At 43.1% G+C, this 19231-nt stretch overlaps 2 protein-coding genes across 2 annotated transcripts; one reads left to right on the forward strand and one right to left on the reverse strand.

Moving 5' to 3' along the window:
- Positions 1-13931: 13931 nt before the first annotated feature.
- LOC119296992 lies at positions 13932-14912 on the reverse strand. Its single transcript, XM_037574965.1, has one exon. The coding sequence runs from the start codon at positions 14853-14855 to the stop codon at positions 14109-14111; it is 747 nt and encodes a 248-aa protein (XP_037430862.1). The 5' UTR covers positions 14856-14912; the 3' UTR covers positions 13932-14108.
- Positions 14913-15165: 253 nt separating this feature from the next.
- LOC119296993 lies at positions 15166-16089 on the forward strand. The gene has a single exon (XM_037574966.1). It carries the CDS (start codon positions 15336-15338, stop codon positions 15912-15914), a length of 579 nt encoding a protein of 192 aa, XP_037430863.1. The 5' UTR covers positions 15166-15335; the 3' UTR covers positions 15915-16089.
- Positions 16090-19231: the final 3142 nt, after the last annotated feature.

Genomic DNA, 19231 nt, shown 5'->3' on the forward strand with positions numbered 1-19231 from the left:
AAAAACTTACGGGCATCCCTGAAGAGAGCAAGCTAATAAAAACCGGATTGCAATACCTTATGTGCAGTTCTATCTCCAGCATGGCGTCCTCCATAAGCCTCAGAGTGACACTTGCATAGGATCTGTTCCTGTTCATGCTCAGGTACACAACGTCTAATAACACCATCTACTCCTTTATAAAGGTGTGGGTCATCCCGAAAGTAATGTCTTAAATCATAGAAAACCTTTTTCTTTTGCTGGTGTGTGAAACTAGGTGGTATAAATTTACCAACAATATAATTAGCATAATCATCATACCATGGAACAGTACGAGAAGCATTTATGACAGCTAGTTATTCATCAGGAAAGCTATCATCAATAGGTAGTGGGTCCTTAAGAACATTCTCTAACCTAGACAAGTTGTCTGCAACGGGGTTCTCAGCTCCCTTTATATCAATAATATGCAAATCAAATTCTTGTAACAAGAGAACCAACCCAATAAGTCTAGGTTTAGCATCTTTCTTTTCCATAAGATATTTAATAGCAGCATGAATCAGTGTGAACAATTACTTTAGAATCAACTATATAAGGTCTGAACTTATCACAAGCAAATACAACTGCTAAAAACTCCTTTTCAGTAGTAGCATAATTTCTTTGAGCACTGTCTAGAGTCTTACTAGCATATTGGATAACATTTAATTTCTTATCAACCCTTTGTCCTAGAACAACCCCTACAACATAATCACTAGCATCACACATAATTTCAAAGGGTAAATTCCAATCAGGCGGCTAAACAATTGGTGCAGAAATCAAGGCTTTCTTAAGTATTTCAAATGCTTCTACATAATCATCATCAAATACAAAAGGAACATCTTTTTGTAAGAGGTTAATCAGAGGTCTGGAGATTTTTGAGAAGTACTTAATGAACCTCCTATAAAAACGGCATGACCAAGGAAACTTCTTATACCTTTAATGTCCTTAGGGCACGACTTCTTTTCAATAGCATCAACTTTAGCTTTATCAACTTCAATACCTCTTTCAGAAATGTTATGCCCCAAGACAATACCTTCATTAACCATAAAGTGGCACTTCTCCCAATTCAAGACAAGATTAGTTTCTTCACATCTCTGCAAAACTTGATCAAGGTTGCTTAAGCAATCATCAAAAGAAGTTCCATAAACAGAAAAATCATCCATAAACAATCTTTTCACAAAAGTCAGAGAATATAGCAGTCATACATCTTTGAAAGGTAGCAGGTGCATTGCATAAACCAAAAGGCATACGTCTATAAGCAAAGGTACCGAAAGGGCAAGTAAAAGTGGTCTTTTCTTGATCCTCTTTTGACACAGGTATTTGAGAGAAATCAGAATAACCATCTAGAAAGAAAAAAATGTGTATGTTTGGATAATATTTCTAGCATTTGATCAATAAAAGATAAAAGATAATGATACTTTTTAGTAGCTTTATTTAATTTGCAGAAATCAATTACCATTCTATAACCTGTAACAATTCTTTGTGGGATCAATTCATCTTTATCATTAGGAACAACAGTAATACCTCCCTTCTTAGGGACACAATGGACATGACTTACCCACTGACTATCAGCAACGGGATAAATTATACCTGCCTCCAAAAGCTTTAGTATTTCTTTTCTTACATCTTATTTCATCTTAGGATTTAACCGTCGTTGGTGATCAACAACCGGTTTCGCGTTTTTCTCCAATTTTATTTTGTGCTGGCATAGAGTGGGACTAATGCCCTCAAGATCATCAAGAGTATACCCAATAGCAGCACGGTGCTTCTTCAGAGTTTCCAATAATTTCTTTTCTTCATGCTCTGAAAGGTTAGCACTAATAATAACAGGATATATCTCTTTCTCATCAAGATAAGCATATTTAATAGTATCGGGTAAAGGTTTAAGCTCAAACACGGGGTCACCCTTGGGTGCAGGAGGATCCCCTAGAATTTCAACAGGCAGGTTGTGTTTCAAAATAGGCCCTTGTTTAAAGAATATTTCATCTATTTCCCTTGTTTCATTCATAAACATATCATTTCCATGGTCTAGCAAATATTGCTCTAAAGGTTCATTAGGAGGCACGGCAATAGAAGCAAGACCAATAATTTCATCTTTACTAGGCAATTCTTTATCATGGGGTTGTCTGCGAAACTTAGCAAAATTAAACTCATGAGACATATCCCCCAAACCAATAATAACAACATCCTTTTTGCAGTCTATCTTAGCATTAGCAGTATTCAAGAAGGGTGTACCAAATATAATGGGACAAAAGTCGTCTTGTGGGGAACCAAGAACAAGAAAATCAGCAGGATATTTAACTTTCCCACACAAGACTTCAACATCTCTAACAATCCCAACTGGTGAAATAGTGTCTCTATTGGCAAGCTTAATAGTAACATCAATTTCCTCTATCTCAGCAGGTGCAATATCATGCATAATTTATTTATATAAGGAATGAGGTATTGCACTTGCACTAGCACCCATATCACATAAGCCATGATAGCAATGATCTCCTATCTTAACAGAAATAATAGGCATGCCTACAACAGGTCTATGTTTGTTTTTAGTATCAGGTCTAGCAATTCTAGCAGCCTCATCACAGAAGTAAATAACATGCCCATCAATATTATCGGCCAAGAGATCTTTAACCATAGCAACACTAGGTTCAACTTTAATTTGCTCAGAGGGAGTAGGTGTTCTAGTATTACTCTTACGAACCACAGTTGAAGCTTTAGCATTATCCTTTATTCTAATAGGGAAAGGTGGTTTCTCAATATAAGCAGTAGGAACAACAGGATCATTATAAGTGATAGTCTTTTCTTCAACTTTAATAGGTGCAACTACTTTTACTTCAATGGGCAGATTATATTTAAACCACTTCTCCTTAGGGAGATCAACATGAGTAGCAAAGGATTCACAGAAAGAAGCTGCTATCTCAGAGTCAAGTCCATATTTAGTGCTAAATTCACGAAAGGCATCGGTATCCATAAAAGATTTAACACAATCAAACTTTGGGGTTATACTTGACTCCTTACCTTCGTCGAGATCCCAATCTTCAGAGTTGCGTTTAATTCTCTCCAATAAATCTCATTTGAACTCAATAGTCTTCATCATAAAAGAGCTAGTACAAGAAGTATCGAGCATGGAGCAATTATCGAGAGAAAGCCGAGCATAAATTTTTTGAATAATAATTTCTCTTGAGAGCTCATGATTGGGGCATGAATATAACATTGACTAAGCCCCCCAAGCTTAAGCGATGCTTTCTCCTTCGCGATGCCAAAAATTATATATATAATTACGATCACGATGAACAAGATGCATAGGATAAAACTTCTGATGAAATTCCAATTTCAATCGGTTGTAGTTCCATGATCCCATATCATCACATAGCCTAAACCATGTCAATGTCTTTCCCTTCAAAGATAAAGGGAATACCTTCTTCTTGATAACATCCTTGGGCATACATGCAAGCTTAAATAATCCACAAACTTCATCCACATAGAGTAGGTGCAAATTGCTACCTCTTGACCTTGCGTTGGATTTCCCCAAAGAGGAAGGGATGATGCAACAGAGTAGCGTAAGTATTTCCCTCAGTTTTTGAGAACCAAGGTATCAATCCAGTAGGAGGCCACGCTCAAGTCCCTCGTACCTGCACAAAACGATAGCTACTCGCAACCAACGCGATTAGGGGTTGTCAATCTCTTCACAGTCACTTACGAGAGTGAGATCTGATAGATATAATATTTTTGGTATTTTTGGTATAGAGATGCAAAGTGAAAAGTAAAAGGCAAAGTAAAAAAGCAAAACAAGATTAAAGTGATGGAGATTGATATGATGAGAATAGACCTGGGGGCCATAGGTTTCACTAGTGGCTTCTCTCAAGAGCATAAGTATTCTACGGTGGGTGAACAAATTACTATTGAGCAATTGACAGAATTGAGCATAGTTATGAGAATATCTAGGCATGATCATGTATATAGGCATCACGTCCGTGACAAGTAGACCGAAACGATTCTGCATCTACTACTATTACTCCACTCATCGACCGCTATCCAGCATGCATCTAGAGTATTAAGTTAAAAACAGAGTAACACTTTAAGCAAGATGACATGATGTAGAGAGATAAATTCATGCAATATGAAATAAAACCCATCTTGTTATCCTCGATGGCAACGATGCAATACGTTCCTTGCCGCCCCTTCTGTCACTGGGAAAGGACACCACAAGATCGAACCCAAAGCTAAGCACTTCTCCCATGGCAAGAACTACCAATCTAGTTGGCAAAACCAAACGGATAATTCAAAGAGACTTGCAAAGATAACCAATCATACATAAAAGAATTCAGAGAAGATTCAAATATTGTTCATAGATAGACTTGATCATAAACCCACAATTCATCGGTCTCAACAAACACACCGCAAAAATAAGATTACATCGAATAGATCTCCACAAGAGAGGGGGAGAACTTTGTATTGAGATCCAAAAAGAGAGAAGAAGCCATCTAGCTACTAACTATGGACCCGAAGGTCTGAGGTAAACTACTCACACTTCATCGGAGAGGCTATGATGATGTAGAAGCCCTCCGTGATGACGGCCCTCTCCGGCGGAGCTCTGGAACAGGCCCCAAGATGGGATCTCGTGGATACAGAAAGTTGCGGCGGTGGAAATAGGTTTTTGGCTCCTGTTCTGTTCGTTTGGGGGTACGTAGGTATATATATATATGAGGAAGGAGTACGTCGGTGAAGCACTGAGGGGCCCACAAGGCAGGGGGCGTGCCCTAGGGGGGGCGCCCCCACCCTCGTGACCGCCTCTCTGATGCCTTGGCATAGGGTCCAAGTCTCTTGGATCACGTTTGGTGAGAAAATCACGTTCCTGAAGGTTTCATTCCGTTTGGACTCCGTTTGATATTCCGTTTCTTCGAAACACTGAAATAGGCAAAAAAACAACAATTCTGGGCTGGGCCTCCGGTTAATAGGTTAGTCCCAAAAATAATATAAAAGTGAAAAATAAAGCCCAATATAGTCCAAAACAGTAGATAATATAGCATGGAGAAATCAAAAATTATAGATACGTTGGAGACGTATCAGGCATCCCCAAGCTTAATTCCTGCTCGTCCTCGAGTAGGTAAATGATAAAAAGAGAATTTTTGATGCGGAGTGCTACTTGGCATAATTTCAATGCAAATCTTCTTAATTGTGATATTAATATTCAGATTCGAAAGATTCAAGACAAAAGTTTATATTGACATAAAAATAATAATACTTCAAGCATACTAACAAAGCAATTATGTCTTCTCGAAATAACATGGCCAAAGAAAGTTATCTCTACAAAATCATTTAGTATGGCTATGCTCTATCTTCACCACACAAAGTATTTAAACATGCACAACCCTGATGACAAGCCAAGCAATTGTTTCATACTCTAACTTTTTCAAAACTTTTTCAATCTTCACGCAATACATGAGCGTGAGCCATGGATATAGCACTATAGGTGGAATAGAATGGTGGTTGTGGAGAAGACAAAAAGGAGGGGAAGATAGTCTCACATTAACTAGGCGTATCAATGGGCTATGGAGATGCCCATCAATAGATATCAATGTGAGTGAGTAGGGATTGCCATGCAACGGATGCACTAGAGATATAAGTATATGAAAGCTCATCAAAAGAAACTAAGTGGGTGTGCATCCAACTTGCTTGATCACGAAGACCTAGGGCATTTTGAGGAAGCCCATCATTGGAATATACAAGCCAAGTTCTATAATGTAAAATTCCCACTAGTATACGAAAGTGACATAACGAGAGACTCTCTATCATGAAGATCATGGTGCTACTTTGAAGCACAAGTGTGGTAAAAGGATAGTAACATTGTCCCTTCTCTCTTTTTCTCTCATTTTTTGGGCCTTTTCTCTTTTTTATGGCCTCTTTTATTTCTCTTTTTATTTGGGCTTCTTTGGCCTCTTTTATTTAATTTTCGTTCGGAGTCTCATCCCGACTTGTGGGGGAATCATAGTCTCCATCATCCTTTCCTCACTGGGACAATGCTCTAATAATGATGATCATCACACTTTTATTTTTCTTACAACTCAACAATTACAACTCGATACTTAGAACAAAATATGACTCTATATGGATGCCTCCGGCGGTGTACCGGGATATGCAATATGACAATGATGAATGTGTCATAATAAACGGAACGGTGGAAAGTTGCATGGCAATATATCTCGGAATGGCTATGGAAATGCCATAATAGGTAGGTATGGTGGCTGTTTTGAGGAAGGTACATGGTAGGTGTATGATACCGGCGAAAGGTGTGCGGTATTAGAGAGGCTAGCAAAGGTGGAAGGGTGAGAGTGCGTATAATCCATGGACTCAACATTAGTCATAAAGAACTCATATACTTATTGCAAAAATCTAGAAGTTATCAAAGAAAAGTATTACACGCATGCTCCTAGGGGGATAGATTGGTAGGGAAAGACCATCGCTCGTCCCCAACCGCCACTCATAAGGAAGACAATCAATAAATAAATCATGCTCCGACTTCATCACATAATGGTTCACCATACGTGCATGCTACGGGAATCACAAACTTTAACACAACTATTCTTTAAATTCACAACTACTCAACTAGCATGACTTTAATATTATCACCTCCATATCTCAAAACAATTATCATGCTTCAATCTTTTCTTAGTATTCAACACACTCAAAAGAAAGTTTCACAAATCTTGAATACCAAGCATATTATTATTAAGAAAATTACCATGCTATTAAGACTCTCAAAATTATTTAAGTGAAGCATGAGAGATCAATAGTTTCTTTAAAACAAATCCACCACCGTGCTCAAAAAGATCTAAGTGAAGCACATAGAGCAAAATTATAGCGCTCAAAAGATATAAGTGAAGCACATAGAGAAAAACTACTTAGTTCAAAAAGATATAAGTGAAGCACATAGAGCAAAACTACTTAGCTCAAAAGATATAAGTGAAGCGCATAGAGAAAAACTACTTAGTTCAAAAAGATATAAGTGAAGCACATAGAGCAAAACTACTTAGCTCAAAAGATATAAGTGAAGCACATAGAGCAAAACTACTTAGCTCAAAAAGATATAAGTTAAGCACATAGAGCAAAACTACTTAGCTCAAAAGATATAAGTGAAGCACATAGAGTATTCTATCAAATTCTAATTCATGTATGGCTCTCTCAAAAGGTGTGTACAGCAAGGATGATTGTGGCATACTGAAACACAAAGACACAAATAATACAAGACGCTCCAAGCAAAACACATATCATGTTGGTGAATAAAAATATAGCTCCAAGTAAATTACCAATGGAAGTGGACGAAAGAGGGGATACCTTCCGGGGCATTCCCAAGCTTTGACTTTTTGGTTTCCTTGGATTATCTTGGGGGTGCCATGGGCATCCCCAAGCTTAGGCTCTTGCCACTCCTTTTTCCATAATCCATCACAAGAATTCACCCAAAACTTAAAAACTTCACAACACAAAACTTAAAGTAGAAAACTCGTGAGCTCCGTTAGCGAAAGAAAACAAAAAACCACTTCAAGATACTGTAATGAACTCATTCTTTATTTATATTGGTGTTAAATCTAATGTATTCCAACTTCTCTATGGATTATAAACTATTTTACTAACCATAGATTCATCAAAATAAGCAAACAACACACGAAAAACAGAATCTGTCAAAAACAGAACAGTCTGTAGTAATATGTATCTAGAGCAAGATCTGGAACCCCAAAAATTCTAAAATAAATTGATGGACGTGAGGAATTTATATATTAATCATCTTAAAAAAGAATTAACTAAATATCACTCTTCAAATAAAAATTAAATCAGTTCTCGTGAGCGCTAAAGTTTCTGTTTTTTACAGCAAGTTCAACAAGACTTTCCCCAAGTCTTCCCAACGGTTCTACTTGGCACAAACACTAATTAAACACAAAAAACACAACCAAAACAGAGGCTAAATAATTTATTTATTAAATAACAGCAAGGATAAATATTGGGTTGTCTCCCAACAAGCGCTTTTCTTTAAGGCCTTATAGCTAGGCATAATATTTCAATGATGCTCACATGAAAGACAAGAATTGAAGCACAAAGAGAGCATCATAAAACACATGACAAACACATCTAAGTATAACATACTTACTATGCATAGGCATCTTATAGGCAAACAAATTATCAAGGCAAGCAAAAACTAGCATATGCGAGGAAGCGGAAAGAAACAATGGCAATCTCAACATAACGAGAGGTAATTTAGTAACATGAAAATTTCTACCACCATATTTTCCTCTCTCTCTCTCGTAATAATTATATGTAGGATCATAAGCAAATTCAACAAAATAGCTATCACATAAAATATTTTCAACACGATCCACATGCATGCAAAGTTGACACTCTTCCAAAATAGTGGGATTAACATTAACTAAAGTCATGACCTTTCCAGACCCACTTTTATCAAAAATTTCATAAGATTGATCATACTCCAAATATGTGGGATCTAAAGTTGACACTCTTCCAAACCCACTTTCAGTAATATTGCAAACACTATTATCAATCTCATATTCATCATGGGGCTTAAATAAATTTTCAATATCATAAGAAGAATCACCCCAATCATGATCATTGCAACAAGTAGAGGACATAGCAAAACTAGCATCCCCAAGCTTAGGGTTTTGCATATTATTAGCACAATTGACATTAATAGAATTTACAATAACATCATTGCAATCATGCTTTTTATTCAAAGATCTATCGTGAATCACTTCATAAAATACTTCATCGCAATTTTCAGATTCACGAATTTCAAGCAAAACTTCAAAAAGATAATCTAGTGCACAAAACTCACTAGAAATTGGTTCAACATAATTGGATCTCTTAAAAAGATTAGCAAGCGGATGAGGATCCATAATTCTTAGGTTCTCTGTATAGTAATAAATAAACGACTATTCCAACCATACGAGCAAACAAGAAACGGGCAAAAATAGGAAAATAGAGAGAGCGAGGGAGGATAGAAAGAGAGGGTGAATAAAACAGCAAGGGTGAATTGGGGGGGAGAGGAAAACGAGAGGCAAATGGCAAATAATGTAATGCGAGAGATAGGGATTGTGATGGGTACTTGGTATGTTGACTTTTTGCATAGACTCCCGAGCAACGGCGCTAGAAATCCTTCTTGCTACCTCTTGAGCTTGCGTTGGATTTCCCCGAAGAGGAAGGGATGATGCAACAGAGTAGCGTAAGTATTTCCCTCAGTTTTTGAGAACCAATGTATCAATCCAGTAGGAGGCCACGCTCAAGTCCCTCGTACCTGCACAAAACGATAGCTACTCGCAACCAACGCAATTAGGGGTTGTCAATCCCTTCACGGTCACTTACGAGAGTAAGATCTGATAGATATAATATTTTTGGTATTTTTGGTATAGAGATGCAAAGTGAAAAGTAAAAGGCAAAGTAGAAAAGCAAAACAAGATTAAAGTGATGGAGATTGATATGATGAGAATAGACCCGGGGGACATAGGTTTCACTAGTGGCTTCTCTCAAGAGCATAAGTATTCTACGGTGGGTGAACAAATTACTGTTGAGCAATTGACAGAATTGAGCATATTTATGAGAATATCTAGGCATGATCATGAATATAGGCATCACGTCCGTGACAAGTAGACCGAAACGATTCTGCACCTACTACTATTACTCCACTCATCGACCGCTATTCAGCATGCATCTAGAGTATTAAGTTAAAAATAGAGTAACGCTTTAAGCAAGATGACATGATGTAGAGAGATAAATTCATGCAATATGAAATAAACCCCATCTTGTTATCCTCGATGGCAACGATGCAATACGTGCCTTGCTGCCCCTTCTGTCACTGGGAAAGGACACCGCAAGATCGAACCCAAAGCTAAGCACTTCTCCCATGGCAAGAACTACCAATCTAGTTGGCCAAACCAAACGGATAATTCGAAGAGACTTGCAAAGATAACCAATCATACATAAAAGAATTCAGAGAAGATTCAAATATTGTTCATAGATAGACTTGATCATAAACCCACAATTCATCGGTCTCAACAAACACACCGCAAAAAGAAGATTACATCGAATAGATCTCCACAAGAGAGGGGGAGAACTTTGTATTGAGATCCAAAAAGAGAGAAGAAGCCATCTAGCTACTAACTATGGACACGAAGGTCTGAGGTAAACTACTCACACTTCATCGGAGAGGCTATGATGATGTAGAAGCCCTTCGTGATGACGGCCCTCTCCAGCGGAGCTCCGGAACAGGCCCCAAGATGGGATCTCGTGGATACAGAAAGTTGCGGTGGTGGAATTAGGTTTTTGGCTCCTGTTCTGTTCGTTTGGGGGTATGTAGGTATATATAAGAGGAAGGAGTACGTTGGTGAAGCACCGAGGGGCCCACGAGGCAGGGGGCGCGCCCTAGGGTGGGCGCCCCCACCCTCGTGACCGCCTCTCTGATGCCTTGGCGTAGGGTCCAAGTATCCTGGATCACGTTCGGTGAGAAAGTCATGTTCCCGAAGGTTTCATTCCATTTGGACTCCGTTTGATATTCCATTTCTTCGAAACACTGAAATAGGCAAAAAAAACAGCAATTCTGGGCTGGGCCTCCGGTTAATAGGTTAGTCCCAAAAATAATATAAAAGTGAAAAATAAAGCCCAATATAGTCCAAAATAGTAGATAATATAGCATGGAGTAATCAAAAATTAAAGATACGTTGGAGACGTATCACAAATCGGGATGCAATTTTCCATCACGTGTGAAAGGATTAGCTAGCAGTTTCTCTATCATACCCGAAGTAATTTCAAAGTAAACATTTTCAGTAGGTTCAGTAGGTTGAGGAGAAACTCTTTGCTCTACTGGTCGGTGTGAAGATACCCCGAATAAGCCCCTCAAAGGATTATGTTCCATAGTAACAAGTGACAGTAAATTTCAGCACACTATATAAATTTTTGCTTACCAAATTCCACCTACCAAAGGCGCTTCACTCCCCGGCAACAGCGCCAGAAAAGAGTCTTGATGACCCACAAGTGTAGGGGATATATCGTAGTCTTTTCAATAAGTAAGAGTGTCGAACCCAACGAGGAGCAGAAGGAAATGATAAGTAGTTTTCAGTAAGGTATTCTCTGCAAGCACTAAAATTATCGGTACAGATAGTTTTGTGATAAGGTAATTTGTAACGGGTAACAAGTAATAAAAGTAAATAAGGTGCAGCAAGATGGCTCAATCCTTTTTGTAGCAAAGGACAAGCCTGGACAAACTCTTATATAAAGGAAAGTGCTCCCGAGGACACATGGGAATTATCGTCAAGCTAGTTTTCATCACGCTCATATGATTCGCGTTCGGTACTTTGATAATTTGATATGTGGGTGGACCGATGCTTGGGTACTGTCCTTCCTTGGACAAGCATCCCACTTATGATTAACCCCTATTGCAAGCATCCGCAACTACAACAGAAGTATTAAGGTAAACCTAACCATAGCATGAAACATATGGATCCAAATCAGTCCCTTACGAAGCAACACATAAACTAGGATTTAAGCTTCTGTCACTCTAGCAACCCATCATCTAGTTATTACTTCCCAATGCCCTCCTCTAGGCCCAAACAATGGTGAAGTGTCATGTAGTTGACATTCACATGACACCACTAGAGGAAAGACAACATACATCTCATCAAAATATCGAACGAATACGAAATTCACATGACTACTTATAGCAAGACTTCTCCCATGTCCTCAAGAACAAACGTAACTACTCACAAATCATATTCATGTTCAAAATCATGGGGGTATTAATATGCATAAAGGATCTGAACATATGATCTTCCACCGAATAAACCAACTAGCATCAACTACAAAGAGTAATCAACACTACTAGCAACCCACATGTACCAATCTGAGGCTTTGGGACAAAGATTGGATACAAGAGATGAACTAGGGTTTGAGATGAGATGGTGCTGGTGAAGATTTTGATGGAGATTGACCCCCTCCCGATGAGAGGATCGTTGGTGATGATGATGGTGATGATTTCCCCCTCCCGGAGGAAAGTTTCTCCGGCAGAACAGCTCCGCCGAAGCCCTAGATTGGTTCCGCCTCGTGGCGGCAGAGTTTCGTCCCGTGAGCTAGCTTATGATTTTTTTCCTGGACGAAAGACATCATATAGCAGAAGATGGGCATCAGAGGGCTGCCAGGGGGCCCACAAGGCAGGGGGCGCGCCCAGGGGGTAGGGCGCGCCCCCACCCTCGTGGATGGTGGGTGGCCCCCCCTCTGGTACTTCTTTCGCCCAATATTTTTGATATATTCTGAAACTTGCTCCCGTGAAGTTTCAGGACTTTTGGAGTTGTGCAGAATAGGTCTCTAATATTTGCTCCTTTTCCAGCCCATAATTCCAGCTGCCGGCATTCTCCCTCTTCATGTAAACCTTGTAAAATAAGAGAGAATAGGCATAAGTATTGTGACATAATGTGTAATAACATCCCATAATGCGATAAATATCGATATAAAAGCATGATGCAAAATGGACGTATCATCCCTCTCATGTCTGTAAACTTCAGCGGTCTATTTATGGTCTCAAGCAGTCGCCCCGTGCCTGGTATGCTCGTTTGAGTCAGCGCCTTTCGCAGCTCGGTTTTGTTGCTTCCAGATCAGATGCATCTCTGTTCATCTTCTCCCAGGGTACTATACAGATATACATGCTGGTGTACGTTGATGATATTGTGATTGCTGGCTCTACCCCTGCCGTGGTGGATCGTCTTGTACAGTCGTTGTCTGCTAGCTTTCCCATCAAAAATTTGGGTCGCCTCGAGTACTTTCTTGGTTTGGAAGCGTCCTTTCATTCACGGGGCATGACCTTGACGCAGAAAAAGTATGCTTTGGATCTTCTTCATCGCGTCAACATGGAGAACTGCAAGGCCACTTCCACTCCGCTTGCTACATCTGAGAGTCTCTCACGTCATAGTGGTGCACTACTGGGTAGAGATGACTCCTTTCGGTATCGCAGTGTGGTTGGGGCACTTCAGTATTTGACCCTCACTCGTCCTGGTATCTCCTTCGCAGTGAACAAAGTGTGCCAGTTCCTGTCTCAGCCAACGGAGGATCATTGGGAAGCAGTCAAGTGTATTCTAAGATATGTCAAAGGTATGCTAGGCATGGGACTACGGATTCGTAAGTCCAGATTTACTGGAGTGAGTATATTCACCGATGCAGACTGGGGAGGTTGTGTTGATGATAGGCGCTCCACTGACGGTTTTACTATCTTTGTTGGACCTAATCTTGTATCTTGGAGCTCGAAGAAGCAACCCACAGTCTTAAGAATCAAGCACCGAGGCAGAGTATAAGGCATTGGCCAATGGCGCGGCTGAAGCCATTTGGATAGACTCAATTCTCACAGAACTTGGAGTCCCACGGCAGCGCACTCCTATATTGTGGTATGATAACTTAGGGGCAACTTACCTGACGGCGAATCTAGTGTTTCATGCTCGGAGTAAACACATTGAGATTGATTTCCGCTTTGTGAGAGAACGAGTAGCTGCTTGTGAACTGGAAGTCAGGTTTATTTCTACAGATGATCGGTTAGCAGATGTATTTACTAAACCTGCTACTAGACAGATGCTAGACCGTTTTAGAACCAATCTGAATCTTGTATGTAGTTTAGATTGAAGGGGCATGTAAAGTAGGATTTAGTATATTGTCATTGTACACGTATTTCTATATATATATGTAATTGTAATTGTGATCATCTATATATTGAGACGTGAGGCTGGATGTCAATCACCCCACACAAAACGCTAAACCCTGTGTTTGAACTATCCTTTCTCTTCTTAATGAAAAATGAAAAGGCAGAGTTCATCAGAAAAGAAAAACTGCCGAGTATATGGATGTACTCCAAACCAGTTGACGCGATTAGAAAAGGTAGCTTCATGTGAACTCAAACTGTGAGCCTTGAGTATTCATAATTTAAATTTTACATGCGCGGGCTTACTAGTTTGATCAAGGAACTAGTAGTACGTAGTAATAATCAACACAAGGAACTCTGGTTATTAACACAAGAAGAACTACGGTGCGCCGGTCGACGGCGGTGGCATGCTGCCACGTCACCCCTGACGATCGACCCTGTTGAGCAGCGCGGTGGCCATGGTGCTGAGCTGGTCAAATTCGCGGTTGGCGGCGGCCATCCTCCCCTTGGCCTCCGGCGCGCCGGCGAGCGCCGCCTCGCAGCCGATCCCGGCCTGCCCGGTGAGCGACAGCAGCGAGCGCGCCCGGTCCCACGCCCGCGCCGCCGCGTAGCCGCGCATGAACTGCAGCGCCGGGACGGAGATGGCCCCGTAGAGGATCCCGCACGCCTCCAACCCGTCGCGCGCGCCCGGGTCCCGCTCGTCGCGCGCCATCGCGGTGGCGGCGTCCCGCGCCGACGTCCCGCGCGCCGCGGCGAGGTCCGCCGCGACGAGGAGGTGCACGTGGCGGTCCGCCGTGGAGGCGCCCGGCCCGCTGGACCGCAGCGCGGCGGCGCAGAAGGCGTAGTCCACGAAGTCGCGGATCGCGTTGCACGAGTCCGCCACCGTGTCGACGACCGGCGCGCCAGCGGTGGGAGCGGCTTGGACTTGGATGGCCGGCGCTAGCGCAAGGAGGAGGAAGAGGAGGAGGGATGAGCCGCGGAAGGTCATGGCTTGCTGGTGGTGGTTGTTCGCCTGACGCTGACTACACTGACGCTCGTGAACTGAAGTGTGATCGAGCTCGCTCGTATTTGTTTCGTTTCCTGGTGTGGTTGTGGGTAGGTGAGCTAATGAATGAATGAGAGCATATGCATGCATGCATGCATGCGGGGCTTGTGTTTGTCCCATCGGATTTGCGTTTCTCTTCCGGTGGTTGATCCGCCCGCACGGCACGAGCCATGAGTGATTGCGCTTGCATGCGGCTGCGGGGCAGGCGGAGGACGGTGCGCCCCGGTGTCGCCATTAACTCATAGACGAGGCGACGGATGGGTCACATTATTCTGGCGCGATCCATTACTGCCCGTCGCTTAGTAGGTGGCATTCAATGGGACTTTATACGTATCGATGAATAGATGATCGGCAGTATACATGTACCAGCAGTAACTAGTGTGTGACATTTCGAGCGAGCTGAGCCCAGATCATCTCGTCTCAACTCATGTTACTCAACTGGCCGAGTGATCACTGACGCAGCAGTATCTTCTGATGAAACGAGAAGCAGAGAGAACGTGACGCTCGTTAAGACCGTACCGGGCGTGGTCACTCACGTTATCATTTAAGAGGACCGAGGCGAGGGGAGAGACGATACAGAGACGTCCGCCAGCCAGCATCATGGCCATGGCCACCTCCTCTCCTACGCTCGGCGCACTCCTCCTCCTCGCCCTCTTCTCGGCGGCCGGTGTCCACGGCGCCGCACCCTCTTCGCCGCTGGACCAGCTCTGCGGCAGCCTGGGCAGCTTCTACGTCACGCCGGAGCTCTGCGCGTCCACGCTCTGCGTCGACGCTTCCTCCTCCTGCCGCTCCGCGCGCGGCGCGCCGGAGCTCGCGGCGCTCGCGACCAGGCTGGCGGCGGCCAACGCCACGGCGGCGAAGGCCAGCATCGAGTCCGCGCTCGCCCTCGACGCGGAGCGCGTCCCGGCGCCGGCCTCGGCGGCGGACGCCGACGCCAGGAAGGGCATGCGGTCGTGCCTGCAGCTCTATGCCGGCGCCGTCCCGGCTCTGCGGTGGGCGGCGCGGTCCGTCGCCGCGGGGCGATACAGCGGCGCGCGGGAGGTGCTGGACGCGGCGCAGTACGTCGCGTCCGGGTGCGCCGGCATGGCCGGCGAGGCGACGCTGCCCAAGGAGAACGACCGGTTCAGCTCCATGGCCATCGTCGCGCACGCCATCGTCGCATCCATGTCTGCCACCTGACCACTCGATCAGCCGGTCACCGAATTCATTAGCCTGCTACGTACAATATTTTAATGGTGTGTTTGTGCCATTGTGGTTGTGGGTAACAATGGGTCAGTGAGATGTAGCTAAACTCTCGCGCTGTTTATTCAACTCTCGCGCAATTGTTATTTGAAGCTTGTGTACATTTGTGTTTTGGTTTGCGGGGGCATGTGTACATTGCTAACTTGTGATCTAACCCTAAACATCCAATTTGGCACTGTACATCGTCTAAACATCACTTTAAAATGGTCAAAACCACTTTCAGATAGCGTAAGGGGGTTGGGAATTAGTAGTAGATGTTTAGATGAGATGCATCATACTACATTTTTCATGGGGGCTGGAAAGTGACGGTTAACGATGAGCAAGTGGGTAGTTGAAGGAAGAAGATGAAGTCATGTTTGCCCTATGATAAACAATGTTTACTACACCCCTTCATAAATATAAGATGCGTTCGGACTTAAATGAGTGAACAAATATACTACAATGTGTCTATTCTGATTAAAAAAAATAAGCTAAAACATTTTGTAATTGTGAGAGGAGCGAGTATCTTTTAACAATAATCCTACACCTACAAAAGGTCTACTCCCCCCTCCCCCTCCCAATTTCACTAGGGTGGGGCCCTTCCTTCCCCCGCTTCCAATCCCAATACTCCATGTAAGCAAGTACGTAAAATCCATAAGTAACTCTTAGTAGGTCTAGCATTGCTCATCTTTTAATGCTTAGTATCTTATTGTTTGCTTAGGGCATCTCCAACAGTCTGTATGTTAGCTTGTTGGTAAAATATGTCATGTCATCAACCAACACCTTAACATACAACAACTCCAATGGGTTGTATCTAGTTTGCCCAATAGGATGTAAGATCATAAATAAGGTGCTCTCTCATTCTACATTGGAGCTTGTGCAAGGGGTGTTGGTTCATGTACATACAAACTTCCTCTCTTCTCTCATTTATTGTATGACACATCATCAAAAATCCTATGTGGCAAAGTCTACCAACAACTATCTTACAACCATTGGAGATGCCCTTACCATCTCTCTAATTATTGATAAAGTATATTTGTAGTCTTATATCATACTTACTAATCAAAGTTGCCACAATTAGGGGCCTGCTTTGTTATCGTGTGTCGTACTTTGTTTCCTTAAGACTTGTGTGGCATGTGTAAATTGCCTCAGATTAAGGTTGGGCAGATGCCTCCATCTAAAAACTTACTAATCAAAGTGTACATCCTAGTAATAACATTATACATTCTGAAGTGTATATCATTCTTCTTTATACTTAATAGTGGGTGGGGGGAGCTTATTGTTGGGATCTATGGTAGGGTGCGTCGACTGCAAATTAAAATTTCCTACGCACAGAACAATCAAGAACATGCTACGGGAGATGGATCACAGTTCATTACCACTAGACACGCAGTGTCGTGCAGCGGAAGAAGAGTTGGGGTAGCGCATCTGCGTGGATCGTGTCCTCCTCGTCCGATCTCCCTTGTACAACTGGTGGTCGGTTCCCACGTACAGGTTCGTCGGAGCGGCGCAAGTGCACCGCCTCTAACGATATCCGCGTGTGCAGGAGGAACATCGTGCGGCGGACTGTTAGGTCCGATCACACAACCGGCGGCGAGTGGAGGTGTCTATTCGCAACACATGCAAACCCTAGTGACAGCGCCGAAGCGATCAGCTCATGATTGTGTCGCACCTCCACTATATGTATAGGCGTCCGTCACGGGCTCAACACTTGGACCTCGCACGGACCCTAAAGCCCATAAGTCTACTCGGCCACAATCCGAATACAGTTCGGATCACATCCGACCAGTGTCCTCGGATCCGACCTCGTAGGTTCCTTCCCTTAAGCGTGAGACCCCTTAGGTTCAAGTCGGCTTGGTCGCAGTTCAGATCACCTCCGAACTGCACGGTTGGCAGCGGCCTCTAGCAAGGCATGCCGAACACCAAGCAGACTATGAAGCTGGTTAGCGAACCTGTACATCACACTTCCATTCCTTTTGCCACACGATATATGTTGTCGAGCTCAAGGTGAGTCTGTCATCCTTGTGCTAGCCCGACCTCTTTCTCGTTCCAGTGATGCCGACCACAAACCGTATTATCTCATAATCCTTGTCGCATGGCCATGCTTATCCTGCTCGGATCACATGAGGGGCCCAGAGTATATCTCCTGATCGGAGGGGCAAATCCCATCTTGCTCGACCACGTCTCGCAGTATGGTTCTGGACAAAACCGAAACCTACCTTTATAACTACCCAGTTACGGAGTAGCGTTTGGTCGGCCCAAAGCAAGTCTGTCACCATCCCAAGTACATGCGTCAGCTCAGGTCTTAGGACATAGAACATATGTTGTACTAGAGACTCACAGATGACATATCGCTGCGTCTCATAGTTAGGTCTGTCCGACTCGGACCTTATCTCGACTCGGATCCGACTACGTCGAATCCGACTAGATCCTTCCAAGTCCATATTACCCGGTTAGCATCCAATGCTCCATGGCTAGTGAGACCAAGCCATCGACCGTGTCATATGCTAGTCTAGTTGGCTGCGCGTCCACACAGCCCTTTCGACTAGGGACCTTTTAGGACAGTCATCATACCAATGCATAGTCCCACAAACAAGTCACGTACTTGCTGATACACATCATTGATAATGTCCAAGGACTATCTTTATTCATAAACACATAGGAAATATCATCATACATGATTGCCTCTAGGGCATATCTCCAACAGTCTCCCACTTGCACTAGAGTCAATCAAATAGACATCGAATGCCCATAGCTCTAACGTGCCCCTCATGCTTGGGTTGTGGAAGCGGCTTAGTCAACGGATCCGCAACATTTGCATCCGTGTGAATTTTGCATAACTCTACATAACCACTCTTTACGATCGTTCATATCAGGTGATATTTCCGATCTACGTGTCTGACCTTGTGGTGATTCCTCGGCTCCTTGGCTTGTGCGATGGCACCAGGATTATCACAATAAAGGTCCAACGGTTTTACCGAGGCTGGGAAAATACCAAGATCATCCAGAAAGTTCCGGATCCAAACACCTTCCTTTGCAGCTTCACAAGCCGCAATGTATTCGGCTTCTGTAGTAGAATCGGTCACCGTATCTTGCTTGGAACTCATCCAGCTCACTGCTCCTCCGTTCATGACATACACGAATCCGGACTATGATCGACAATCATCTCTGTCGGTTTGGAAACTAGCATCGGCGTAACCCCCTTACGACAAGCTCTTCCTCACCTCCATAAACTAGGAACATCTCTTTAGTCCTTTTCAGGTACTTCAAAATAG

The sequence above is a fragment of the Triticum dicoccoides genome, chromosome 5A, assembly GCF_002162155.2.
Source record: "Triticum dicoccoides isolate Atlit2015 ecotype Zavitan chromosome 5A, WEW_v2.0, whole genome shotgun sequence".
Lineage (NCBI taxonomy): Eukaryota > Viridiplantae > Streptophyta > Magnoliopsida > Poales > Poaceae > Triticum > Triticum dicoccoides.